A 24,225-nucleotide genomic window follows, 5' to 3' on the forward strand; every position below is an offset into this window, starting at 1 on the left:
AGGGAGCAGGCATTACCCACAATGCATTGTACTCTCGGGAGGAAACCAAGAGCCACCTTGTAGAAACAGCTTAAACTTAAAAAAATTTTTTAAACATTTCAAGTTTGTGGACATTTATTGCAGGTTAAAAATTTGATCATTTATGACACAAATGAACAGATGTTGCTTTTGTCTCACATTACGTGAGACAGCAAAAAACACCAGATATTTTAGAGTTCGTTGCTGTTAGTCCTTTCCCAGATTATAAAAATTTCTTCTCAGCTAGTGGTTTATGCCTGCAATCCTGACTACTTAAGAGTCTTTGATCTGAGGATCACAGTTTGAAGTCAGCCTTGACAGAAAACTATATGACACTTTTATCTCCAATTAACCAGCAAAGCTGGAAGTGGAGCTTTTTCTCAAATGGTAGAGCTCCAGCCTTGAGTGAAAAACCCACGTGAGAGCAAGGCTGTAAATTCAAGCCCCATTATCAACACACACACACACACACACACAAATCTGAATATACTGACTTAATGCCATAAGAATGCATAAACACAAATTAACAAACAATGTATTTCCTTCCTGGCTATGGAGCTATACCTATAGAACCTAAAGATTCCAAAAGGACTTCAGCCTCGTTAGAGTTTTCCAGAAGTTGCTTGTTTAAATTCATTAGTCTTGAAAATTGCCTTTTAGTTTATATCCTATTGTTTTCAAATATTTTAGGCATACAGAAATGCTCAGTGTAGTTCCTACTTGCTTTAATTATGAGAAAAAAGAAAAATTGGAAGTGGCGCTGTAGCTCAAGTGGTAGAGTGCTGGCCTTGAACTGAAGAGCTGAGGGACAGTGCCCAAGCCCAGAGTTCAAGCCCCACGGCCGACCAAAAAAAAAAAAAGAAAAAAGAAAAATTACAAAGCACATGCTGTATTAGGGCTGAATAAGTATCTACATGTGTATTTATTTTGGGTGCTTATATGAATGGTCGGTTAGTAAAATGAATGGGTTCTCCTGTTGCTATTTGTACCTGACAAACAGAAATGAGGAAAATGAAGAATGGATTATCAAAGATCATTTGCTTGAAAGTTGTGCATTATTCCTACTTATGCTTATTAGAATAAAGGGGAGCCTTCCTGTAAAAAAATGAGAATATATATAACCATTTATGACATAGTCATAGACATATATATACATATATATTTATAGTAGGATGCAGAATTGTAGTCCTCTCTTGAAATATACCAGATTCAAAATTCACTGGAGAGGATTTAGAGACATCTGTTGTAATTACAGGAACATGGTTTCTAATTCATTTAATTCCCTTTCCTACCTAAACTGTACATATAAGTGAATTTTAAGAGACTGTATAAATAAATTTTTAATTACAAAATGATGTTATACAATACATTATTAATAATAACCAACAATGCATAATGTTTATGCATGAGTCCATTAGAAAGACAAGCTAATGTATGTCAATTCTAAAAGATAGCGCTAATTTGTCCTGAATTTGTGAATGAGGTTGAATTCACGATGCAAGCTGCTGAGTGCAAGCACGCAGAGCCGTTTTAGCATGCTATTTGGTAGTCAAGAAACATCTTGTACCTGTGGCATTTAAGAGGTATTTATGAATTGGTTCATCACGTGTGGTGATCAAGAATCGTACTTTTTTTATTTTTTTAGCAAGCCATGCGGTGGTGAAATTTGGAATAAGACCACTGAGTTGACAATATGAGCTTTCCAAGACAGGTGCAGAATAAAATGGCCTAGAGCATCCAAGAAATGTGTGCAGGCCTTGCATTTGGGCCCATGGAAACTGCGGTTGCATTGTAATCGAATTTCCCAGAGTGGCCAACAGGCCTGCTCTCACGTGGTGCCTTTGTCACACTAGCGGTAACAGATTTCTGAGATCTCCATGGCCAGCTCCAGGCACTCACTGGTCTCATGGCAGGATTCGAACAGGCTACAGTCCATGTCACAGTTGCAGGTGCAGTCACTGCGAGGGTGGTTTTCATCCGAGGCATGGTAGTACCAGCGTGAAGGGCAGCACAGGTTGGTACACACTGTTTCACAGGCATCGGGGAGCATCAGGAGACAGTCCCAAAACTGGCAAAACAGACAGGTGAGGATGAGCGAGGCACACACCTCTGCATAAAGAAAAAGAAGCCATTACAGTGTGGGCATCCGAGCCCCGGGGGTGAAGACATTTAAAGAGAGGACATAGATTAGATTGTTAGTAGTTAACTTGCTAAGGACTCTGAATCATTGCTGTGTTTTGCTTACCTGTCCCTGATTAACACGCCCTCCCCCAGAAATACATACAGTTAAAGTAATCATGGAAGCTAGTATGATGCGTGAGCAAGAATGTAACCCCGGGGACCACAGGGAAGGACAGGTAAGGATGGCTATGTACTTGATAACTTGATAGCTAACTTTTAAAGATGGATTTGCATCAAGGGTAATGTACACTCTTACTGTCTCCAGCTCTTCCCTCCCCAGGCCACTCCTCACTCTACTTAAGTAATTGCTTTATTAACTTCCTGAGCATTTCCTATTGATTCCACTAATCTGGTTATTTAAAGTGCTGTCACTTTTCTAAACCCCTTTATTTACTTTGCCTATGGAGGTGCTGGGAAGGCACATGATTAGCTACCTATCTGGAAACCTTACAGCTCTCTGAGTAATAGCAGTGCCTTCCCAAATGCAGCAGCCTCAGGAGTTGGGGGGGGGGGGAGGGAGGGGTGGGGAAGAAGAGATTACAGATGTCCTGCTTCTTGCCACCAGGCTTTGTTATTTTGTTCATCACCGATTCCCATAAATCCACCACGCCCATATTCAAATGCAAGCAAAAAGCACATTTCCAAACTTAATATGCTTGCTTTTTTAAAAATAATCCCAGTTTTTTGGGTTGTGTTTTATTTTTAATTCTTGCCTTCTCTTCCCCCTCCCTCCAGTTATTCAAAGCTTTGATTTTTATATTCAAGTTGTTTAAGTGAAATACGTCATCACATGCCTAAGAGGTTTTAAATCTTATCAGTCTTCTTTAAGAAAATTGGTTTAAAAATTTACTATGCAGACTTGTAAAAATCTGGAAAGTATCTTTAAGGCATTGAAAGTAATTGGTAATTCTAGCCAAGCAGCTGGGATGGGTTATAGATTATTATACTTTTTGCTTCTATAAAGGGAATTAGTTAGAAGATGTAGCAGTTTTCTTGTTACAATTATAACTTATTTTCAGGTTTAAAAGCTTACAAAAAAGTGTGAGGTTTTTTTAAAAAAATAAAACAGTAGGTAAGTGTTCCTATAATATGCCATCTAATTCATTAAAATGAGCAATTTGAATATTGCTGATGTCTGAAACACAAATTCGAAGAAAAGGACAACCCCTCTAGATAGGCTTATCAATTGATTCAGATTTGATTTTCATAAGGATCTACTTTTTTTCTAATAGAAAATGTTAATAACTTCTTGACTTTTAGAATTGCCCCCGTTACAGGAGAGCCTGAGGGAGAAGGGTCACAAGTTCAAGGACAGCCCAGGCTACCTATGGAGACCTTTCCCCCCTACAAAAGAACAAATGCAGAAGCTTTCGTTCTATGCTATAGTGTGAGTGTTCATTTATCCTGAATCACTTATTTCCAGAAATATATTTTTATATTTGTATTTTTATGGTCAGTCATAGGGTTTGAACTCAGGGCCTAGGTGCTTTCATTCAGTTTTTGCGCTCAAGGGTAGCATTCCACCACTTTGAGCCGCAGCACTACTTCTAGTTTTCTGGTGATTTATTGGACATAAAAGTCTCATAGACTTCCCTGCCTGGGCTGGCTTTGAACCATGATTCTCCGATCTTAACCTCCTGAATAGTTAGGATTACAGTTGTAAGGCATCAGTGCCTGGTCATATTTTTTTTTCTTTTATCATGCATATACTTAGTAATCTTTAAGAGAAGGGAAAACTTGGAAGAGTCTCTGAAAAGGAGCAAATATTTTAAAGAAAGTTGTTTCGATTGATTATAAGAATACTGAATTTCCAAAGTGACTCATTAATGCAGGTAAGCAGCAATCTTCTTTCCTTGCTCTTTCCTTTCCTCTGACTCTCCCTTTCTTTTTTTCCCAGTAGAATGGTAGGATGGTAGTACACACACACACACACACACACACACACACGCATGCACACACACACACACGACTTTTATGATAACTATAATCACTATATATTTTTGCAGGTGCTGTGGCCATTGCTCAGTATTTATCGTTTAGGCAGCATACCCCATAATACCTCTGTGGTATACATACTCATCGCTTTGCCAGACTGGGTGTATTTTTATTCACTTAATGACAGCTTCTAGCATATGGCCAACTCACTCATCTTATAAGTCACCACAGAACACCCACAAAAATTCAAGAGTAAGTTAGTACAGACTCTATTTCATGTAGGCTTTTCCAAAGAGAGCATGTTGGTGGTTAAAGATGTGGGGTATACAACTTCATCAAGTTTTACCAGTGTCAAGATTGCTTCTGTAGCAGCTCCTGGCAGAGAAGTTCTTCATAGGAAATATTCTAAGGGGTCACTCTTGGGCTGGAGGCTCAGAAGACTTACTCAGGCTTATGGCCATATGAACATGACCCCAGTGGATCTTGTCCTTTATATATAGCAGGCTGAAAGTCTTGACAGGAGTAGGGTAGGCTACAAGACAGCAGTAGGAATAGCTGCTGCTGATATTACTGCAATAGATAGAACCTGTTTATAAAATGGCCTTATAATTTCCCGAGGGCATATCTCACCTTTTGGTTCAGTTGTAATTGCCAACATTTCCTACACTTGGCAGACTCTAAAGATCTCAGCCAGTTGTAGATTTCAGTTGTATAAGAGAAAATAAAGTTTTGGCATAATTCTTTGGCCAAATTTGTATTTATTTGTTTCCGCCTCTCTATTTTTCACTTGAGAATAGAGCTCATTTTCTCCTGTTTCCAAGTCAGTCCTTTTTATTTGGTTATAAAAGGCAGACTATCTTGCCCCCCCCCCCCCCCAAATCCATGGTAACATTAATGAATTGAAAACAGATTTTTTTTTTGATCCGGTCATGGGGCCTGAACTTTGGGCCTGGGCGCTGTCCCTCAGCTCTCAGCTCAAGGCTAGCGCTCTACCACTTGAGCCACAGTGCCACTTCCGGTTTTTTTCTTTTTTGCTTATGTGGTGCTGAGGAATCAAACCCAGGGCCTCATGCATGCAAGGCAAGCACTCTACCACTGAGCCACCTTCCCAGCCCCAGATTTTTTTCCCCTGAACTTTTCAAGAGTGTTCCACACTTTTCCTAAAAGGTGTATATTAAATGCTACCCAAACAGGCATAACTCTTCTGCCTATGGCCAATCGTTGTTTTGTTTTGTTTGCAGAAATGTAGCAGAAAGCAGTTAGGGGGCAGGAAGGATATTTGCAATTGTTTACAAAGAGTCCTGAACTTCCCCTTTTCTTGAGCAAGTTTATTTTCTCTTGTCTGTATTCCGGGACTATAACACTTCATCCATATGATACTCAGAGTTGTATCACATGATTAATGTTCCTCTGCTGTATCCAATCCCCAGCTTCCTCCCTTGTCTAGCCTGTAATATCTTTCACGATCAGGTTGCATTCTGGGCCAGTCTCTCTTCACCCTGCCCCACACTTGTCCATTCTCACTTTTCTTAGCCATGGCTCCTCCACATTCAGATGCACTCACCTGCAAGTTGGGAGCCATGCTTTGCAATGTCCCTTTCCCTCCTCCTCCTCTGCCAGCCAGTTCATCTTTGAGGCCTGCTGATCCTACTGCAAGCCCTGCTGAGCCATTTCCACATGGCTTCCTCTTGAGGATGCTCTGTTGCTACATCATCCCTTGTCTAATCCGTCATCCTGTGATTACCTCCATTCTTAAATAAGAGTGAGGCCCCATCCCTTTAAGTCCCCAGTCCTTGCCCTAGCCCAATAAGCTCCTGTAGTCCATTCCAGGACTGTGATTTCTGGCCCTATTTTGCTTTTCATTCCTTGTGTTCCAGCCACCCTGGATGAATTTCAGTATTTGGAGCAAACCTAGCTCAGGACTTACACATAGGCTGTGTCTGCTGTTTGAAATGCACAACTCCCCCCCTCCCCCACTTCAGTCGTTTCCCCCCCCGCCCCCCCCCACTCCCATCTTCCCCAAATCCTATTCAAATCCTTAGGCCTTCTACTTCCAACATCTTCCCTCTAAATCACACCACTGCACCTGACTTCATTTCTAATTCATATCATTTATCACAGGGTAGCAATGACCTAGTTAATTTTTCCTCCAACTAGAATCTAAGTAACAGGAGGTAGCTGAACTCATATCTCTTACTGAATATATGAATCAGTGAATGATTCTGAGTCATCCCATTTTCTCAGATGAACAGATTAAGGCTGAGAGACTGGTTGTCTCTCTGTGTCCTATGCCCTCCTGGCTGTGAAGTGGTGAAGCTGGGATTTACCGCTAATCCTTTCATCCCCCCAAAGCCTACATTCTGTGTCTCCCTGTTGTATGCACCTAAAACATACCTGCAGTCCTCAGCGCCATTTATACTATCGTACACAGGCCTAGAAATGATGGATAGCTCAGGATCCTTACACACTTTGCTCATAGATGAGGAAACAGAGGATTTAAAAAGAGGAGTACCCCAGGACATATGGCAAGAGGCAGAGCTATTCCATGGACCCAGCTTGTCATCAGGCTCTCTGGTCACATGCTTCTATTCCCTTCCTGCCACATGCTTTAGTTCAGGCACTGCCAGTTTCCTAATGGCCTGCCTTCCCCTGTCCCTGCTCGGTGTTATAATCCCAAGACTGGCAAAGTCCATTGTCCAGGGTCCCTTTGGGTCCCTTCTTTATTGATTTCTGTCTGGATTCAGTCTCGGGTGACAGCCAGTGGCTCTTGGGAGTCTGAGAGGAAGGGAAACTTGGGGTCTTTCTCCTGCTTTCTCTCTGCTGTGAGTGGTGACTTGGGTCTTCTCTTAGATTTGTGAATCTCTGGACAACCCTTCTTCTTGTGGCTCTCGCTCAAGCCATTAATAGCCTCTCTTTAATGGTCATTTGCTAGTAAGCTAGGTACAGTATTAGCCATCCTTAACGGTCTGGAGGGACACAGGAAAGTCAGGTAGAGCCTTCCTGTGGTGGTTGGTTCTGTCACTGTGTTTGAGTATTCAGCTCTTCTCACACCTTTTTAAACAAGTTTCCCCATATAGGAAACACTCTGTGGAGCCTCCTATCATCACTGCCCATCTGGCTTTCCCACATTCTAAACCTGGAACAAAGGTGGGTAAGGTGGATCAGAGACCTACAAGCCATCCATCCCACAGTGGTGTTTAGCTGAGAGCAAGAAGCCATGACTTAAGATTGTTTCATTTCCTTTTTACCACCCTTTGGGTACCTTTCGGGCACCAGGCCTATAATGTGCTGAGTGGCAATTCCCTAGTGACACTGAAGAATGACTGCAGCTTCCAGAGGAGCTAAATGCCCCAATGGGGATTGAGTAATTAAGGGAGAGACTGTTTCATTAGAAAGGATCATGTTTAATTACAGGGGAAAAGACACCAATGGAAGGAAGTTCTACACATGGATATGAAGTCAGCCTGGTCATGGTGACACATTCCTTTTCCTTTGTCTTCTCAGTTTTATGTCTTGTCATGCGACGCCCATGATTACAGAGAGGGATGAGAGGCATTTCTAGCTGCCAACTGTAGTTCCTAAAACATTTTTTTCCAACATCTAAAACACACCTTCTATTTCCTTGCACATCCTTACATGAAGTAGCAAAAATATGATTTCTGTAGGTATGACCCCAGACATGTAATAACTCCTCCTGTTTCTCTCCTAAAATAAGTTTATAACAACAACAATAATAGTAATGATGATGATGATGATGATAATAATAATAATAATAAAAAGAAGAAGGAGGAGGAGGAGGGGGAGGAGGAGGAGGAGGAAGAAGAAGAAGAAGAGGAAGAGGAGGAGGAGGAGGAGGAGGAGGAGGAGGAGGAGGAAGAGGAAGAGGAAGAGGAAGAAGAAGAAGAAGAACAAGAACAAGAACAAGAAGAACAAGAAGAACAAGAAGAAGAAGAAGAAGAAGAAGAAGAAGAACAAGAACAAGAACAAGAAGAAAGAAGAAGAAAGAAGAAGAAGAAGCCAAATCAATTTGGTCCCACCCCATCTTCAAATGCATTCCTGTGCTTTCACAGGAAATTTGCCTTCATCTTGAGATTTGTGAACCAATAGGTCTGATGGATTATTGCATGATTTTGGCCCAACCTGAAGTTCTTAAGAAAAATACATCTGTAACATAGAATGGGAATAAATAAAGTGTAACTGAATGCTTTTCTCTAGTGGGGCTATCATCTCTGATGTTATCAATTTTAATAGCTACTTAAATATGTCAAGATCTATTTGAGCTCAGACAAGCACAGCTAACATCTTAAGTCAGTTCTTTAGAAGTGGAATGACTGGATTTGGGTGATACACGGGAAATTTGTGCTTATGTTTTTTTTTTCTGAGCAAATGAACTGAAATAATTGTAAAATTGAAACATTTTATAAGGTGACACCACCACATTTAATTGTGTGAGATTTACAGGGTAGGAAAATGTAATCATTTTATTCAGTAGTCCATGGTATAATTAAGACTATTCTTTTGAGGTAGCTTGTATTTATGATTTTCCTCTTCCACCTGGATGACAGGTCTCAAATTCAGAGTTATATATCAATTAGGCATATTGTCAAGATTCTTCTTCTTCTTTTTTTTTTTTAGGAGTCCTGCTCTCTAATGTGATGTATATCCCTCGCTCTTTCTTATCCTTAGAGATGCTTTTGCAATCAGAAGAATGTAGAAATAGAAGCAGGTGTGCAGCAAGTTCTTTGGACTTTTTCTCTTTTATTGGAGAAAGGGGCCACACAGGATGAACCACCATTTAGTAATAAAGTAATGTTGTAGCACATGGCATGTGATGTTCAGTAAAGATCCTTTTAAATTCCCATCAGAGCACACACCATGAACTGTGCTAATGGATGCAACACATTTTACCAAATCTGCATGTGTGAGCCTTTTCCATCCTGTTTTAAGCGGGGCAATGTATATAAATAATAGATATTAGCAATTAAGCATCCATTTTTATGCATTCATTTATACATTTGAAAATAAATTAGCCACAAACTACATAAAAAGTGGATGCAATCTTTTCTTCTCCCTTCTGTTTTCCCTGCTGTTCCTAAAAGATATTTCTGTATTTATCTCAGTACGAACAATGACCCCAGTTCTCAATTTCTGCATCCTTAAATTAATTACTATCAAAAATTCTCTAAAATGAATTGAGTAGGACTTAACTCTTGATTTCCTTGGTGTTTGCTCTTTAGGATAACGAGTGGTGTTTCCTGGCACTGTGTGTGGGATTTTCTACTTTCTATTTTATCTAGGTACCAAAAGCTCTCACATCCTGAGGGATGGGAGATTTTTCAAAAGGGAGCCTTGGATGGGTGGGCCATGTCCGACACTTGCAGCTTAAAACCGGAACTTCCTGGAGTAGACTGGCTTCATTAGAAAACAATATGAGATGCGCTCAGAACATCACTAAATAATTTTTCAAAGAAAAAAGATAAAGAAATCAACCTGATTGACCCATGCTTGCGACTCTCCTTTGCTCTACAGAACAAAGAGCCATCTGTTATTTTTGTGCATGAGGCAGTTGAGTTTCAGTGGTCATTTTAATGGAGCAGTCATTTGGGGTTCTTCTTTTGGAGCCCAAGGGTTTAGATATGCTCCTTCATTTGCCCTTCTCACAGCATTATTGGTGGTATAGATGGAAGTGATGTTGGGGATATGTGTGTTTGCCTCTGTGTGATGGCAAATCCTAGGATCATGCTCCTCCAGCATGTGATGAGCAACACTGATGAATTTCCAGTACTTTCCATGAATGCTCTATTATTAGGATGCCTCTGCAGAGAACTGCTACATTGCTTGTTCCCTTGACTTAGTGTTCATGGTTACTCAAGCTAGAAATTTGAACATCATCCTACAGTGAGGTCCAAAGATGCATTGTTGGGTACGTTTGGAGTTATCTAAAATAAGTAAGAATAGGTATCAACACTGGGAATTTTAGACACTTCACATAACAATCTCCGTGTGTGTGTGTGTGTGTGTGTGTGTGTGTGTGTGTGTGCACTTGAACTCAATGCCTGGGCACTGACTCAGCTTTTTCACTCAAGGCTGGTGCCCTACTAAGTTCCACTTCCAGATTTGGGCTCGTTAATTGGAGATAAGAATCTCAAGGACTTTCCTACCTAGGCCGGCTTTGAACTGCAATCTTCAGCTCTAAGCCTTCTGAGTAGCTAAGATTACAGATGTGAACCACCTGCGTCTAGCTTGCGTGCTAATCTAAATCTTTAGCTATTCTTGGAAAACTTTAAGATTGGACAACTTTGAGAGTTGCTATGGAAACCATCATCTAAAGCTGGACAGAAGCAGTGACCTTTAGATGAGATGGGGGTTCTTCAGTTTGTCCCAGTCCACACCATTCCCTCTGTTATACTTTCAGTTTATGTTATTCTTCACCTTCTCTCCTGGTGATGGCAGACAATCGAGTCTGGAGTTTCTAGTTTAGGGCACCCATGTCAACATTTGCTCACAGAGCCACATTTCACTTGTAGCCATGTGTTACAAGTCTTCTCTCTCCTTGCTGTTGAAAACTGTAAGTATAACAAAAGCTAAAACTGAGTTTCTGCTCTGTGACAGATTTCCTACTAGATGCTTACATGTGTTATTTCATTTGGTCCTTGGAATGCCTCTTGGTGTGTTATTGTCCTACTAGGTAACTAAGAGATGGTTTAAAAAAATCGAAAACAAAACTTGTCCACTTTTATGCATTAATATGCATGCAAGGGTTAAACTAATGTGATTCCAAAGCCGATTTTATCCAAAGTTTATCTATTTTTCATCATGTTCAAAAATCAGTTATGAATATCAATGCCCAATCAGAAACAATACTCGATGACTACAATTGCCTTTGAGAAATGCTGAAAATTCTTTCAACTCACTTGTAGATACTGAAGGTTCCAAAACTCTTGGGTGACATATATCTCCTGCAAATGTCATTGCAAAGTATTTCTCCTAAGTTGAATTCTATATGTTGTCCTGGACACCCTCTGATTTTGAATTTGATTGTAAGTTGTTTTAGTGTCAAACAGATCAGAATGGCCAGGAAGGGACTTTACCCAGAAGTGCCAGCCTTTCTGCAGATTGCTGAAGAAAGGATCACAATATGCTATACAGATTGTATTAGCAATTTTTTAGTGTTCTCCCAATCTGCCTCTTTCTTCCTGTCTGCCTAGAAACCTAGGCTGAATAGCCTCATAGATACAAAGGGAGGCTTTACTATTGTCTTCATCTGCCTCAGAGTCCCATATCCGAATGGGGTGAAACTCCACCCCAGCTATTTAAAACATATTGCCTCTGATTCCCAGCTTTGAGAGCAAACAATCTGCCAAGCACCTCATAATTGCAAAGTGACCTTGACACATGTCATTCAGTAGGGTTTTCAAATCTAAATCATCCTGTTTAATATTCATAAAGATTTTTTTCCTAACAGCATATGTGATGCTTTTACAGGGGTTGGGGGTTTGGGAGCTTTATTTAGAGATGGGTTGAATTCTGAGAAACATACCATTCGTGTCTCTCTGATGAGCTGAAGTATCAGTTTGGAGGTAGGAAAATCTTGTTTGGCATTCTTCAAGGGAGGACAGTGATATGCTGGACTCTGACAGGTTTTTCTCTGTGGGGCTTTCCTTGGCTGGTCCATCTGTGATATTGAATTCGGATACTGAATTTATAACCATAGCATTAATAGGTTTCTCGTCTGCACGCTTTTCATTTGTGAGTTGCGTATCTAGATGAAAAAAATATAAAAGAAAACACACATGCACAAACCCACTATAGTTTTACCTAGGGATCTGAGAATAGACATTGGCAGTAAAATGCACACTGTAGACTCTGATAAGAATAAAATCATGAAAAAAGAATGAAGTATTCGCTGAGCAGGATGCTTTTGAAAATTAGAGGAGGAATAACAGAACATACTCATAAAATTTTGAACATGTTGCAAATTTTACCTATTACAATCATTTGGAATAGAAATCTCTGCTGAAGAAGGAAGAAGAAAAAGACAAAGAATCCTTCAGTTGTCTTCACAGAATCTCATAGTATGTTGCTAATAATTCCTTCAGTTGCTAATAATTCCTTCATCTCATAGTATGTTATCAATGTACTTTGATATTATGTTATGGTTCTGATAAACAAGAATGATTTATTTTTGTCTGTTGTGGGGCTTGAACTCAGGGCCTAGGCACTGTCCCTGAGCCTCTTTGTGCTTAAGACTAGCATTCTACAACTTGAGTGGTTCATTGGAGATAAGAGTCTCACGGGGACTTTTTTGCCTGGGCTGGCTTCAAACTGCCATCCTCAGATCTCAGCCTCCTGAGTAGTTAGGATGATAGTGATGAGCCACCTGTGCCCGGCAGGAGCAAGTTTTTTAAATGCTAGATAGTTCTGCTGAATAATTCACCTTGCTTCAGTCCAATAACTGTGTTTAGTTGCTTGCTTTTAATTCTCAGTTTCCTCCTTTGAAAGAAAAATGGAGATAGATAATATACAACTTATTCCTGCATTCTTTCCTCAAAGATGATCAGTTGTTGCCTTTTCTCTGACTTGGCTTCTTTTTAAGCCTCCTGGTTAGCTTACACATTCTATCTGGCTTTGGTACTGTTTTTCTCAAGAACCTATGCTTTATTCCATAGAACCAACTGACATACTTGTTAGAGATGTTTGAACGACTTCTGCGAGGTCCCTGATGAAGATTCTGGTTTAAAGAGGCATAGATAGAAGGCTGAGAACTACAGGCACTTCCTGTGTTCAGAGTTCCTGTGTTCATCCACTCATTGCATATAATTATCGGGGGAGGTATCTCACATAGCGGGCATGGTGATGGATATTAGGGTGTACTGCAATTGGTTCTACCATTTTTCTTTTTTATTTCTCAAACAACATGCATGGTCTGTTTTTCACCCTCACCAAACCAGCTAGCAAAAGCCAGATTGATTAGAGTACTGTAGGAGCATCTGAAAGAAAAGCATCTCAATACATCCTGTGCCAGAGAGCAAGTCTGAATGATGGCATCATTAATCTATCATTTAACTCATCTCGTTAAGCAAAGCTCTAAAATTTACAACGAAGAGAAAAAGTAAATATTATTAAACAAACAGCCAGGTTGAGTTCGAGAGAAATGTTTGGACCTAACAAGTGACTTGGCTGTCCTTTTGGGAGGTGGTAGAGAAGCATTCTGGGAAATCGCATATTCATGGCTAGCCAGTGTCTGGCTTACTAGGTAGTGACTATTAAGTGTTACTATGAGTAACAGAATGGGAAACCTGGTTTACTTTTACCATGCTAATACACTGCAAGAAATGAATTCTTGCCAATTCCACCTTTTTTATTTATTTTTTGTCCATTCCAAAGTTTCTTCTTCATTAGGAGGAAATGGAAATCTCTGTTTGGGTCTGCTTGCTAGGGCAATTAAAAGTTTGGAATTTTAACCCATTCAAGTACCCTCCTTCATGGCAGATCCACTAAATCACAATCCGCAAGGAAGCTTTGAAATACCCCATGGGGAATCCAACATTGTCACAAATTTGGGAACTCCAGGGAACTTCTGCTTTTGAGAGTAGAAGAAAGACAGGTTATCCCATAGATTTGTGAACTAGTATTTCTCTGAAACTACTCATGAGATCTCTGTCTGAAGGTCACTTGCATTGGACCAAACAGTGCCACCTGCAATTGGCTCTACCAGTTTTCTTTTTCATTTCCCAAACAACATTGTTTTCAAGCAATGTTTAGTTTTTATCCCCTCCCACACATGCTGCTAGCTTTAAATCTCTGGGTTCCAGTTTGATTCACTCTGAGAAGAAATGGCAGAAATGGAGGCTTAGGAAAACGTCCATTATAGACATTAGCAAGTTTAGCAAGTAGTGTAACATTGAATATTGAAATAGAATTGGGAAACAATTCAGAAACTCCAGGTTTTCTCTAACCCAAGAGGGAGTCTACCAATTGTATTAATTATATTATATATTATTAGCCACTCTCACAACCTGATGGATATTGAAAGAATGATTTAGACCACCTAGAGCAATATTGTATATAGAACAAATAGCGTGCACACACACATACTAAGTTGCACGAATTTATAAAGTTCTGTATTACCATTTGTAAACCTTACTGAACTTAAGAATCTTAAAGACTTGAGGAAATAGATATTATTAGTGTCCTTGAGCAGATGGGAAAAGTAAAAATTGTTATTATCTTCAATGAACAGATGAATGAGTACAATGAAGGCTTAGAGAATTCACTCAGGTTAGTTGTCTAAGGTCAATGTGTGAACAGGGATTCAAACTGAGGACTAGTGGATTTCCAAAGCTTTGCTCTTATCCTGGTCTCGCCTCTATTATACAACACATCTCTGAACTGTGCTTAGCTTTTATTTGGCTCTCTAAATGCTAAGACTTCCCCTCAGCAGAGTCCTCTATACCCTAAATTCTGAGCTGCATTAGTATGCCAAATCCAACCTCATAAATAACAGTGCATCGGACCCACCTATTCCTGCACAGGGCTTGTGAACCAGCTTCTTACACACCTATATGTTCAATTCCAGCTGCTTTGTAATATAGGTTGGAGAAAAGCACAAACAGAGCTAATAGTAGGCAAACCTCTGAGGAGCACAGAGCTTGCCACAGCCTTTATTTAACAAAATTAATTAACTATCGGTTCAAATTATCACACATAGTCAGGCTGCATGTAATTGAAATTGCTTTTGTACAAAATAATTTAGTCACAACAAAAAAAGTTGAGCACAGGTTACTGGAATGTAAGACGATGCTGAGACTATATTACATAGTCAAGTTATATACGTGTCTCTTTTTAGTTTTGCAGTAACTTCAAGTATGTCATTTTAAATGTAAGTGGTGTGCAACATTAAATAACCATTTGGGAGCACATGGAGCTTTTTACTGAGAGATGTTATGGAGGAGTTATGCTGCCATTCATAAAGTTATTTTAATTATATGTCTGTTTATATTTTTATATGTTGCTCATTAAAAAAAATCATCAGACATACATACACACATTGGCCTGTTTAGTTCTGAATTCTGACATTTGAAGAGAATCACAATTTGAGGTGAATGTTACTGACATCTCTCCCTCCTTTTTTATTATTGTTTTTTATTTTTTTTATTGTGAAAATACCGTACAGAGGGGTTACAATTACATGGGCAAGGTACTGAGTACATTTCTTAACAAGCATTGTTGCCTCCTCCTTTGTTTGTCCTCCCATCCCCCCCCCCCCCCCCCCGCGCTAAAGATTGTTTGTCTACATAACATCCTGTACATCTCATTGTTGCAACAATGGGTCCACCTGTATCCCTATTTAAACAATTTGTTTTTTCCTTCCCCTCCACAAATTATACCGACATCAAATACAGTGAAAAAAGGGGTTATAACATGGGGGAGGGACAGGGACATACAAAGCAACAAAGAAATCATCTTATTATACCTCCTTTTTAATAGATTAAAATGCTAACAATAATTCCCCATATCCTGTCCTCTACAACGTTCCTTGACCTTGTACCCGAAGTATTATAAAGTAAGCATAAGCTGGTAGGGCACATATAAAAAGTGGTATCACATTTTCTGTAGAGAGAACTATTTTGGAATTAAATAAGGAACTCGTGAAACTATATTTGGGATGTTATACATAGTTCTTGACATTAACTTGAAGAAAATACGTTAGAAAAAAACAAAATTGAAACAAAAAATAGGAGCTCATTGATAGTTCTTTGAAAAAAAATATTAAAGGGTATCTTCAAAGTCAGTGGAATAGAAAATTCATGTTTGGGTTAGGAGTAATTTCGAGAATCGGTAGGCATAAACTAAGGAACAGAAAGATAGACAGTTAATTAATTTTTTATTACTGTTGAGTAAATGTTATTAATTTAATTCAATTAACATTTATTGAGTACCCACATGGAATAAATGAATCAATGTGACAGGAGCTATTAATTTATTTACTTTAAGTTATTAAGGAAACATTTTAATGCTCTTCATTTTTGCTCACTAAACATGACTTGGTAATTTTCATATCCATATATTCTCTCTTGTCATCTCTTCTGCCTTGGATCTTCTAATTATTATTATTATTATTATTTATGCTTTTTGTTTTCTCTTTTCCTTCCAGCTCCTGTACCTCCTCTCTTCTTTTCCCTTCTTATTCTTTCCCCTCCTTTCCCCCTATTTTTCCCTTTTTAATTTCTACTCTTTTCCTTTTTAATATCTAATTCTTTGATAGACCTTCCTTGTTTCTTTTATTCAATTCCTCTTCCATCCTCCCTGTCTTCCCTCCCCTCAAAGATCACATTTGCCCATATTCAAATTCCATTAATTTTTGTGAAGTTGGTCTCTAAATCTCTATGCAGCTAGCCTTCCAGCCAGCTACCAATCAGGCCACATTTACTGAGCATCAACGCCATGCCTCGCTCTGTACTAACAAACCACAGGGGGATTCTCAGAAAAATGACTAAGTTTTTTTTTTTTTTTGGTTCTTAAGAAGCCCATTGTCAGCACAAAAACTGCTGTCACACTTGCTACTGGCTATTGGATATTTTCTTTCGGATACCAGCCAAATCCTTTCAATTTTCTGTCTCTTTCAACTAAGCTCTTATTTCTCTTCTCAAACTGGGTAGCTCTGGCTATTGCTTAGGATTGCAAAATTTGATTTCTTTTCATTCTATTGTCATTTTGTTTTCATTTATTAGGCTTAAAACAGTTATTTGGCTTGTCCTCATCCTCATCCAATTTCTTATTTATTTTTCCCAGTAAATAACCCTCCGGCCCATTGGTGGCACAAATTTGATCCTTTCTACTGTCCTGTCTCCTCTCTTTCAGGGATCTTTTTCTGCTGTGGTAACAACTGTCTCTATGGCACCTTATAAAATATAATAAAAAGATGTTCTGATAAACTCTTATCTTCTCATCACATCAAGCATGAAACAAAAGCCAATCAAGACATATGCATAGAATCATTGACATGCATAATAAGAAACCTGAATGATTTCCTATTCTCCTGGTCTCAGTTAACATCTCCATTCTATTGTTCAGTTTGGTGAGAGGTAGATCATAGTGAAGGTTTTCTTGTGAGTGGTAAACTCCATAAAACTTGATGGAAAATGTTAAATAAGCCTTCAAGGCAGAGTGATTTTAATTTCAGTTCTAGATTCAAATGCTTAAAGTGGATATTTCAGATGTATAGATCATTTTAAAGCTATAATGGCGAATTATATTTTTCTTTGGATTTGAACTGTGAGGTGGCTTAGAATTTAGTATGGTAATTATCTGTGGTTGAAATCAGATCAAGGCAAATGAGTGGCATTTCAAAGTATAAGCCACCACTCCATTAACAAATTACTGTGGTTAGTAAAATAGTTACTGAAGTGACATTGTGCAGAAAAAAAATGATGAGAATTTTATGAAGTTTCCACAAATGTTAGAATTTTTTTTTAAAAAAGAACATGTGGCTACAGTTTCCAATACAATATATAAAATAAGGAACTTATTTGGTATATTAAACATGGTGAAAATTATTAGAGTTGGAATAAAAGTTTCAACATATATAGATGACTATTCTTATTTATTTAACTTTTGAAGCAAGCTCTTACTATATTTATTGCCCATGATGACATCAAGTTCTTAGCCTCTTACCTCAGTCTCCCAAGAAGCTTATATTACAGGCCTGTGCCACCACACCCATTACTATAAGTCTTACATTGATTAAAATTGGGAAACAGTACTACAGCTAAAGACAGGACCATGTTAGGAAATGAGGATTTGTTGGCACGAACAAAAGCCAGCATGCTGGGCACTGGTGGTTCAAGTCTATAATCCTAACTACTCAGGAGGCTGAGATTTGAGGATCCCAGTTCAAACCAGCCCATTCAGGAAAGTCTTTGAAACTCTTATCTCCAATAAACTGCCAGAAAATATGGGAGTGGCGCTGTGGCTCAAGTGGTAGAGTGCTAGCCTTGAGCTGAAGAGCTGAGGGATAGTGCCCAGTCCAGAGTTCAAGCCCCATGACTGACAAAAAAAAAAGGATGGATTCTCAAAGTGACTTGGTTTTTAAGAAAATCATACTTTTATTTGGAAGCTAAGTGGAGAATTTTTTTCCATCTGAAAGATGAAGTCTTTGTAAAATATTGTCACCTTTTGAGTTGAATGAGCATAAAGAAGCCTGGAAAATTCAATGGCTACAGCCTGCTAAATTGGATAAAACAAAGCCTTAAGTTCATTAAGTCTGTCTTTTGGGGGGGAAATAAGTGAATTTTTTTCCTCTTTAATTTTCAAATGGCAGCATTGGGTAGATGATGTCCTTTAAAGACTTTTGAGTGAAAGAAGCAGTTTTAGGTATCATTGTTTTATTTTCTCTTCGGCAGCATGTCCAGTGTAACTCCGTCTTAAGCACATTAGATGAAATGTTTATTGAGGGCTATGACAGAAGACATTTTCAAGCTTTTCCTCAGCCTTTGGAATTCTTTTCAAAAATCAACAAAGAGCAAGATGTATATTATTTCTCCAGAAATTATAGCAGCGAGTGTTCAAGGTGAAAAGCGTTATGGGCAAGAAGGAATGAAGTAAGGAAAGTTGAACATAGTTCCTCCCTTTTCCTTCCCAAGCCTTCCGACTTCAGAGAAGCTTGAATCTTTTTGTTTTTCAGCTGAAATGTTTTGTGGCTGTTGTTTGTTTCTTTCTTGTTTAACTTTTGCAGATAATTACTTGTTTTTCGATTACCACTGAACTTGGCACATGTACCGAGACATAATATTTTCATAGTCAGATCATATGCTGGTTAAAAAAAAAAGCCATTCAATCCTAAGAGGTGGTTGAAGCTTCTTCAGACATGAAAACATTTTGCAATTATGAGTCTCTGTGTCATTTTTATGTAGTTACATTCAGTTTAATGTTTGTCTCAGGAAATAAAGATTATGTTACCCGGAGGGTGGGGGGAGGACAAATTGGTTAGCGATGTTTATAGTTTGATGCCCTTGGATGAAATGGCAAATAAAGGAAGGTACGGAGCCTGTAAACTTCTGCATAATTAGAATCACAGATACAGTTGATTTTGTGCAGCTATTAGGGATGAATTATAAATGTTAAAATTACATTCTAAATGATTTAAGATATTTTCTATTGTGTTAAATCTATCTCAGTTCATTCATTCCAACCATTTGAGTATTACATTTGAAGTTGACAACAATGTTACTGCCACAGTTGACAGGAGTTAGCAAGTTCCCTGTGGTTTGGTGGTTTACGGTAAAAGACAAAGCTGGGACTTGAACTTACCCGTCTTTCAATTCCTCTGGCTGCCAAAGCTTGCATTCTCAAACTGCTTTAGAATCCAGGTGCTGTACTATGGGTTTGGACTATTGTTCTGAAATTGGATTCTTATTCCTTTAGACTGTCCTCTTTCCAGGTTTAGGGGTTGTGCTGAAATGTGGCTAGGATGAGATTAGGAAGCACATTCCATATATGTTCAAGCCAGAACTCCCATTTGATAACTAAAGATTTCAGTGTCCAAACTGAACCTAAAGTTCCATGCATGAAGCTTCCTATATACGCATCCAGTAGAAGTTATTCTATTTGGAAAGCCACAAAGGTCTGAGTTGATATTCTCATTGGAGCCCTTTCTTGAGTTTATGTTGTGATTAATTTTTGTGGTTGGACGGTCCTTTTTGTGGTGAGTGCCTTGAAGAAATGCATGTTCTATTCATATGCTGTTTCCCAGAAGCTGACACAATGTCTGGTAGAAAGAAATTGTTAATACTTTGCAGTTGGCTGATGAGCTGACTGATAGATTAAGGGAGGGCATCTCAGATTTCAGGATATTCTGAACATATTCTGAACATAGCCCATTGGCCTTTCTCTTCTACTACAATGGTACACCAGTTGTTTCTGGTCAGAGTCTACATATTTCTATCTTTTGCCAAAATACTTATTAAAATTTACTTTGATTTAAAGCAATCTTGAAAGCAAATGTGTACCTATTAACCACTTCCTTTGTATGAAAGACTTTAAAGAACATAAAAAAGATACAAAGCAAATAATGCCATTTTATATACATCGTTATGTATTTCTGTCACAAAAATGTATGTGCATGTATATGTGTGCTAATTAGAATTACAGTATATAAAGTAGAATGGATACTTTATTCTTATTAGGAAATGTTACTATACCAAACAGAATACAGGTATATTAATCTATATATGAATATCTAATTAGTATTATATATTCTGGTTTTCATATATAAACATAATAATTCCAGATACATCACTTATTCTTCTAAGAGTTCTGCATGTGGCTATTGTGTTAAATCTATCTCAGTTCATTCATTCCAACCATTTGAGTATTACATTTGAAGTTGACAACAATGTTACTGCCACAGCAGTAATACCCAGCAGTTCTGCATGGTAATTATTACTAGTGTCATCTTCATTTTCCCATGAGGGCTCAGGAATACCAGGATATAAAGTAACTTGCCCAAGGTCACAGTATTAGTGGAGCTGGGATTTTAACTAAAGCTGCCTAGCTCTCAGACAAGGCAGTTAACCAATATAGTTTATCATCTGTCTGTCTATCTATCTATCTATCTGTCTGTCTGTCTGTCTGTCTGTCTGTCTGTCTATCTGTGTGTGTATAGGGATGTATGTACATATATATATATATATATATATATGGATTTACTGTACACATTATATTAGAATCACATTATAAATATTACCCTACCTTCTAAAAATTCTGAGAAACATACTCAGGTCTTAAGTCAAGTGTCACCTCCGAAGAGAAGTTTTTCCTTTGGCTAAAATTGAAACAGTGGTTTCTCAGTTGAAGTAGACTTGCTCCCTCCAGAGATAGGGGGCAATGACTGGGATATTTTTTATTGTCAGGACTGGAATGGGTGCTACCAGCATGATGTAGTCAAAGGCCAGGAAGGCTGCTAAGCATTCTAGTGTGCAAAGGATCTCACTCCTCCTAGCAGAAAACACACAAAGAGTATGATTGCAAATACCAATAGAGCCAAGGGTAAGAGATCTTTTTTTTTTTTTGATAGGGTAAGAGATTCTTACAGAAATTCATCCATAGACCTCATCACCAGCTGTTGCTAGTATATCTCTTTGTTTCGTTTTCTTCACAGGGCTCTTCAACATCCTGAAAATATTTATTAGTTTGTTTACTTGACAAAGTTTGCTTTACTTGACTAAGGGTGGGAAAACTTTTATGAAAGCCTTGCCTATGTAATTTTAATTACTGTATGAGTGCCTTGAATATAGTAAGTACTCCACACAAGCATAACATTTCTTACATGATATAACATAATTTGCTTCTAAGTCCCCCATTCCATAGAAGTATAGATTGTTTCCAACTTTTGTTATTATACATACTCTGGAAACAAACATTAATTTTTGTGACTTTTGTCACCTATTTGTTTCCATAAGTTAAAATACATAGTGAAGGGCTTGTTCAATTTCTAAAGCTCTTAATATAATTTGCTAATTGCCTTTCAGAAAAATTGTGTCAAATTTTACTCATACCAACAGTGAATGGAAAGAGCTTGTCTGCTGATCTCCAGCCAATTCTAGATTTTTACCATTAAAAGAATTTATTTGTATCAATTTGGAAGGAATTTGGATTCAAGTGCCTCATTTCTTACAGCTGAACAAACATTGTTTCACTACAAACCAGGGTAGTAGTGAATTTTTTTTTCTCCTTTAGCCACTGCTTTTCTGTAGAATTTTTGCACCTCTGCTCTACTCTGGGCAATATGGAGAACTCTTGAATTTTATGAAATTGGGTACTTTAAAACATTCATTATATATTTATAGATCATTAAGTTCTTGTCAAAACTATTTCTTGCATTCTTGATGTTTGGATGTGGGTTTTTTTTTTGTTTGTTTTGTTTTGTTTTGTTGGTAGCTGATTCTTTTCTTTGTGTCATGAGGGTTAGGACGTGATGTTTCAGTTAATGGAATTAGAAGATTCCCAAATGATGCATAGCCCTTGACTGGTTAGTCTCCATCTATAATGTACCTACACAAGTAGTGACTCAAAGTAAGATCTACACAGAGGCTCTGAAAAGACCAGAAGCCATGCCACACTGGCAAAGGGCAAGAGATAATGGGAGGGAGAAAATGGATGTGAGCCAACCACATGCTATTCACAAGTCCTGTTGTCCATTCTAGACCCAATTGGATTATAAAGTTGATCAAACTCCTCAACTGAGAACTTAAGATCTATTTTCCCGGTGTCCCATCTGGTAGAATTTTTAATCCATTGGTTTCCACAGTGATATGTATATCTGAGAGAAGCACAAATCTATCCAATGAGGTGAAAGCTGCTATGGCCCTTTAAAAACTTTTAATATAACAACTATTTTGCATGTTTTATAATGTATATTACTATTAGTATGATTACATACATACACATTGTGGTTGGATATTTGTGCATTTGTGAGTGTGTGTGTGTGTGTGTGTGTGTGTGTGTGTGTGTGTTTGCCAATACTGGGGCTTGAACTCAGGGCCTCACACTCCAACTTGGCCTTTTTTGCTTATGGCTGGCAGTACTACTCCTAGCTTTTTGCTGGATAATTGGAGATATGATCTCATGGATTTATCTTCCCAATGTGAATCTGTGAATGGTGATCCTCAGATCTCAGCCTCGTGAATAGCTAGTGTTATAGGCATGAGCAAGTGATATACCAAATGTATTTGAGTATTGGTGTGTGTGTGTGTGTATGCTGTGTGGGCTTGCTATCTTCCCCAAATTTATTATTATTAACTATTAAAGCTTTGCAGTGCTTACAATAAAAGGTTTGGAAATCACTGTCTTTGGTGGAAAACAGAGGGTGAGAGGTCAGCACCCTCTTATCTAAGGGATGCCATTTTTTTCCGGCTTCCTTTTAGTACCTAGGGTGTGGCTGCTGGAGCGTGTGCGGGCACAGCAGCTGCAGTAGTGGCCGGGGTAGACTTTTCCTCTGCGTTTCTATAGTGGTAACAGGATTAACAGACTCTATTCTGGAAGTACTTGGGTGGCATAACACCTCCCAGCAGAACTATTCCTGACGAGTTTGTGCAGATGGAAATGCATATTTATGTCACTTAAAGCCTACAAGAGACACAAGGATTTGAGCTATAACAATAAATAGAAAAAAATTCTTCAGCATTTTTGGTAACCCATACTCAAGTGCATTGACTGTGCTTGGCGAAAGACCTACAGTTTGCTCTTTGTCCAAGCATAAAATATTCAGCATTTAAGCATGTCGAGGTGAACTCTTTCTGAATATATTTTAGAATGTTAAAATAAGCTACCACATAGTTAGTTTTTTAAAATGCAGGTCTTAAAAATAACAGGACAATTTTATGAAGTGTTTGGGCCATTTCAAGGGAAATGGGGGGGGGAAGAGTCTCTTTTTAAAAAAAGAATTCTCTTGTCTTCCATTTATTAATAATGACAAGTTTAAAGAATCATTTCTAAAGGTCAAAGTCATCTTTGTCAAAGCTTCTAAGCTTAAGATGTTAGCAATAGTTGATACAGCTTCAACTTCTAAACACCTCTGATTGTTTGCATCAATAAGATTTGGGATTGAGATGTCTGGAAAAATTTACACATATTTTAAGTCCATTAGAATTGAACTGAAGGACTCAATCAGTGTAGTCCTTATAGAGCTTCTGTTGAAAGCAAAAACTACTGTTTTCTACTTGCTCTGAAATCAGGAACCCTATTTTATGGCAACTAGATTGTTGAATTGTCATCTCAGTTGGCCAAGAGAGATCTACTGCTGGTTGTCATAACCAAGCCAACATGAATGGAAGAAAATTTCCACAAGCTTTATATGGTTCTCGTTAAGTTATGAGAAGAGTTTTATATCTAAGAAAAGAGAAGTAACCATAAAGAGCAAAGAAATTGAGATGAGAAATCAATACATCCGAAGGGACATGTGCAAAATAAAAAGGGGTAGGATATCAAATGTATCATTATAGGGTTTAAATCTCCTTTAGAGGAAATAAAGAATAGAATTGAAATCACAGAAAACATAATGAATAGTATAGAGAGCAAATACCTAAACAT

The 24,225-nt window shown here is 38.2% G+C and overlaps 1 protein-coding gene across 1 annotated transcript in view; it reads right to left on the reverse strand.

The window, feature by feature from the left end:
- Positions 1–1,856: 1,856 nt before the first annotated feature.
- Positions 1,857–24,225, reverse strand: part of Mdfic2 (MyoD family inhibitor domain containing 2) — a 92,147-nt gene continuing 69,778 nt past the window's right edge. The window contains exons 3-4 of the mRNA XM_042680267.1: positions 11,675–11,896; positions 1,857–2,127 (exon numbers count right to left, since the gene is read on the reverse strand). Coding sequence (XP_042536201.1) covers positions 1,868–2,127; positions 11,675–11,896 — 482 coding nt within the window. The 3' untranslated portion in view covers positions 1,857–1,867. The remainder of the gene's footprint in view (positions 2,128–11,674; positions 11,897–24,225) is intronic.

The sequence above is a fragment of the Dipodomys spectabilis genome, unplaced genomic scaffold (assembly GCF_019054845.1).
Source record: "Dipodomys spectabilis isolate Male_0828 unplaced genomic scaffold, ASM1905484v1 ptg000054l, whole genome shotgun sequence".
Classification (NCBI taxonomy): Eukaryota; Metazoa; Chordata; class Mammalia; order Rodentia; family Heteromyidae; genus Dipodomys; species Dipodomys spectabilis.